This window comes from Balaenoptera acutorostrata, chromosome 4 (assembly GCF_949987535.1).
Source record: "Balaenoptera acutorostrata chromosome 4, mBalAcu1.1, whole genome shotgun sequence".
Classification (NCBI taxonomy): Eukaryota; Metazoa; Chordata; class Mammalia; order Artiodactyla; family Balaenopteridae; genus Balaenoptera; species Balaenoptera acutorostrata.
The window spans coordinates 72,840,410-72,845,725 of record NC_080067.1 but is presented as its reverse complement, the minus strand read 5'-3'; the positions used below and the strand labels follow the sequence as shown (position 1 = coordinate 72,845,725).

Sequence of the window (5,316 nt, the reverse complement as noted above, 5' to 3'; positions counted from 1 at the left end):
GGGGGGGTGGGATGAATTGGGAGATTGGAATTGACCAATTGATGATTTTTAAAATTTTATTTCATGGATTGTACATGTGGTATTGTATCTAAAAATCCATCACATGGATTTTCTCCTGTTCTTTTTCTAAATGTTTTATAGTTTTGCATTTTACATTTTGGTCTATGATTCATTTTGACTTAATTTTTGTGAAAGGTGTAAGTTCTATCTAGGTTAATTTTTATTTTCCTTACTTTTTTTTTTTTGCATATGGACATCCAGTACCATTTATTGAAAAGCTATCCTTTCACTGTGGAATTGGCTTTGTACATTTGTCAGTTGATTATATTTGTATGGGTCTATTTCTGCCCTCTATTCTCTTCTATTGATCTTAGTCCTCCTACTCTGTTCTTCTTCCTTGTTCTGAAGTCTGCTTTGTCTGAAATTAATAAAATTACTCTAGCTTTCTTTTGATTATAGTTAGCATGGTATATCTTTACTTAATAACCTATTTGAGTCTTTATATTTAAAATGAGTTTCTTGTAAAAACAATGTACTCTTGCATTCTCTTTGTTTTTATTCACTCTGACATTTTATTCTCTTCAATGTGTTTAGACCATTCGCATTTGAAGTGATTATTGACATAGTTGGATTGATCTTTGTTTCTTTTTTCCCTCTTTTCTGACTTAGTTTAATTAAAACTTTTCCTGGTTAATTATTTTATATGATGGCATTTATCTTCTCTCATAGCAAATCTATTATACTTATTCTAAATTATTTAATGATCACCCTATTGTTTGCAATATCCATTTCAAGTTAATCAAAGTCCACTGTCTAAACAACACTATACCACTTACATATAAAGCAGATATTTTATAACAGAAGATTCTTAGTTCCTCCCTTCTATTTCTGATGGCATTGCTGTCATCCATTTCACCTATCTATATGCTATAACTACCCAATACATTGTTTTTCTTATATGTTCACCAAATGGTTATCTTTTAGATCAATTAAGAAAAAGAAAAATGCTTTATGTTGCCTTCGTTTGTTCCTTCTGTGATGTTTCTCCTTTTACAAATGTTTGAGAACTTTTACTTCTGAAGCCATCTGTGCCTGGCAAGTTTTTTTTGTGAGTTGTTTTAAAATTACAAACTCTTTTTTAAAAATCAGATATTGGACTATTTAGATTTTCTCTTTCTTTTTGTGTCTGTTTTGGTAAATTATGATCTCATGAGTTTGTTCATTTTATTTAATTTGCAAATTTATTGGTCAAAATTTTTTCTTAACACTCTCTTATTATCTAATATCTGTATCAATAATGATGTCTCATTTTTCTCCCTAATTCTGGTCATTTATCCTTTTTTGTTTTCTTGATCAATCTTGCTATAATTTTTATCATTTCATTAATTTTTTTCAGCTTTTTAATATTCTCTATTGTACTTTTGGGTTTTATTTGTTAATTTGTACTCTGAAATTATCTTCTTTCTGTTCTCTTTCTGTTTACTTTAATGTTATTTTCACAGGTTTACTTTAATGTTATATTCAATAATGTTATTTTCATATTATGATTTAAGTTTTCATTTGTATATTATACAAATGAAGATAATATACAACTTTTCTTTTCTAGTATCAATACATGCCTGTAGAGTCAAAAGTTTTTCTTTTACCTCAGTTTTAGCTGAATAATACAAGTTTTCATATGCCACATTTTTCTGTATGCCATTGAAAATATTTTGTAATTTACATTGTAATTTATTCATTGACTCATGGATTATTTTAGAAGTATATTGGTTAATATGCAAACATTTGAGATTTTTACATTATTTTTGTAAGTATGCTATGTTATATTTTTCTAGTAAACATACTCTATTATTTTAATACTTTGAAACATTAAGATCAAGTTTGTTAATCATATAGTTCAAATGTTCTCTGTGTGTACCGACTTTTGTCTGCTTTTCCTGTCAGTTATTTAGAGAAAGTTTTAAATCTCTCACCTTGACTGTAGTTATATCACATTTTACTCTATATATTGAGACTGTGTTATTAGGCACAAGCAGAATTATAATTGTTACAATTTTTATTTCTTATTATTTCTAATAATGCTTTTTGCCTTAATGCCTATTTTGCCTGAGGTTAATAGAATAACACCTGGTAAATTTTGGTTAATATTTGATAATATGTTTTTCAACTCCTTTATTTTTAACTTCTCTACAGATTTATGTTTATGGTGTGACCCATAAATTGAATGTGCATTTTTATTTTTATCAAATCTGAAATATGTAGTCTGTTTACAGATAATTTATCACTGATATTTTTAAGTTTAAACATATCTTTCTATTTGTTTTTTGTTTGCCCAATCTGTTCCTCTTTTGTCATCTTCTTTTTATTAATCATTTTTAAAATTATTATTCCATTTTCCCGCCTATTAGCTTATTAGTTATAAATTATTTTTCTCTTCTTTTAAGGGTTACAGCATAAATCCTGGAATTATTAGCACCTACTCTATACTAGCACTTTGTCCATCTCTCAGAAAAATGTAAGGAATTAGGGACAATTAAATTCTATTTTCCCCATTCAGCCCTTTTTGTTATTATTGTCGAGTGTTTTAATTATACATATATTTTAAACCCCACATTATATTACCAGTATTGTTAATATCATCAATATTCATTTCTATTTACCTACTTTCCAGTGATTACTTTTTCCTATTTACATTTCTGTAAGATAATTTCCTTCTTGCATTTCTGTTTAGGATCATTTTCCTTCTACTCAAAGGATTCCTTTTAGTATATCATTTAATTCCTGTCTGATGCCAGTGAATCTTCTCACTATTTATATGAAAATGTCTCTATTTTATGTTTACTTTTGAAAGATATTTTCCCTTGGTATATAATTTTAGATTGTAAGCTTTATTCTTCATTGTTTTTCAGTATCATTTTCTTTTCTTATGGCTTTCATAATTTCCCTTCCTTATTTTTTTTTTTTTTTTTTTTGCCTGTAGTGCTGGCTTTATTTGTTTCTGGAATTAAAACCTTCCTGAAGCCATAACAATTAGGAGAAACAACAGCAATACTTACAAAATCACCCTTAAAGAGCAATAAGATTTCCTCTTCAAAATTTAAAGCCTTTGAAATAGCTGAGATAGTTGGAATCATTTTATGGGCAGGATAAAGTCAAAATATCATGAGGAACAATCAGAAAAAATTATTCCCTCAGTAGCAATTACAATAAAATTTGTTTTATTCTCAAAGCTCAACCAGACAGTTTTGTGCTAAGATTCAAAACGGTGCAAGGTTTTGACCAGCTTGTGGCCAGGCTTATTTCAGGACAGATATAATTAACTCCAGCTTGCTGCCTGGCCTCCCTCAGCTGGGTTCCATATAACTTTCATATCATGGACCTTAACCTGTCAAAATATAAATGCAAAATGTATTGCAATGACAGTAAGGACTGGTCATGTTAAATATGAAGTTATTAATTTGAATAGAATCTAGGCCTTCTGTAAATCAAGTTTCATACTATATGGACGCATAAAAAATTGAACCATATTACTCAAGATATGCAATTGTGGAGACTACATGACATTCTAAAGTGTGTAAGGGTCCACCTGACCCTGACATTTTTGGGGTGCCATTATATAAACAATTTAAGAAGATATTTGTGTAGCTTACTGTAGAAATTTTAGAAATCAGTGAGGTTTCCATTTGCTATACCATACTACCTAGCTTAGATAAATCTTCATTTTAAAATTATAAAACATATAAAACTCCCCCCAGTGTATATATGGGATGTATGGGGTTACAGGGCGATAGTTGTTACATAAAGTGCACTGAGTTCCAGGGGCATATAATGGAAACTAAATGTTACAATTTTTTTCAGTCTTCATGACTACAGGCAGGGTGGGTAAACAAAGCAAATGAAGCAAACTCTTCCTACCCACTCCCCCTTAACCAGATGCAGCATTTTGGCACTTCTATGATATACAGGTTGACTTATTTCATTGACTTAAGTTGAAAGCTAGCAACAGCAAATCTTTTTAATTTAGGATCTTCTTCCATACCACTCCAAGGATCTTAACTCCTAAACTACACCATGAGTTCTGAAATGGTGTTCACTGCAGTGTTCTTGAAGCTTTCACATCTTAATATGAGATCTGACACCTCTAGTTAAGGTAGGGAACGGTTAAAAGCTGTCTTCCTCTTAGCTAACCCAGTCCACCAGCAATCTTAACAGTTAAGTTACTATATAAAAATGAAACTGTGCTCTCAAGCACTGATCGAAACTGTTGTGCTGGGAACCCTTTCCAGAGCATTAGCTCCCTGAGAGAAAACAGAGATCCTAACCAGTTGCTTCCATGAATAATAACCCCAGTACGGTGTACATAATGTCCTTCAAAGCATAACTCAGACAACCGTGGTCATCCTGACAAGCTTATCAGCATTTACACACAAGATATATTTAAAATTGATCCTAGACCAACTATTGCAACCATAATCCCAAATAATCCCATTATTTAGCACACTAAGTTCCTGCTGAGATGCCAAAGCCAGAAATCTCAAAGCAAAGAGTGATGGTTCATCATCTTTTACAAGTGAGACAAAAATATCAAGGAGGAAAGGTAACCCCCCCACCCCCCACCGGCTCAAATGCATCAAATCGATGTTATCTTCACAGCTTTAATTGACACGATCCAGAGTTCTCAATTTCCTGATTTGAGGAGTCCATTTTCAAGGTGACTGTCAAGGTCAAGAAGAGCTTTCAGGCTTTTCTTTGCCATGGCCCATGAACTCCAGTCCTTCAGTAGGAATCTCCTTCTCCTTTATTGCTTTCTGAACACACTGCTGGTAGTGCTTCAAGAGGTAGGTGCCTGGGTCCCCAGAGCCATCCCCCTTGAGGAACCTGTGCAAACAAGTGATTGAAGAACTAGTCGTACTCATGCTTCATGTTGGTGCAAGCCTCCCCTACGCTGTTCATGGCATCTGTGTCTACGGCGCTGGCGGCGGCTCTCAGATGTCCCATAATTTCCTTTGAAGAGTTATCTTATCGTCTTTTACTTCCTTGAAAGAAACATGTCTGTTTTTCTGGATGCTTTTAAAATTTTCTTTCTGCTTTTGTTTTCTTTTTAGTATTTTTTCACTGATGTGTCTAAGGGTGGTTTTATATAGAAGTTTTTGAATCTGTGGATTAATTCTTTTTGTCAGTTTGGAAAAATACTTTTTTTTTTTTTCTTTTCTGTGTGTTTTTTCATCTGTTGGGCTATTTTTTCTTTGTTTGTTTTTGTCTTCACCATTTTATCTTATTCTTGGCCTAACTGGTAATTTTTGATTGAATGCTTGG

General features: G+C 31.9%; 1 protein-coding gene across 1 annotated transcript; it reads right to left on the bottom strand.

Moving 5' to 3' along the window:
- Positions 1-4,683: 4,683 nt before the first annotated feature.
- LOC103005522 (TP53-regulated inhibitor of apoptosis 1-like) lies at positions 4,684-4,953 on the bottom strand. The gene is given in 2 exon segments (XM_057546165.1): positions 4,684-4,881; positions 4,883-4,953. Coding segments are annotated over 2 exon segments (228 nt in total). The 3' UTR covers positions 4,684-4,724.
- Between the last annotated feature and the right edge of the window lie 363 nt (positions 4,954-5,316).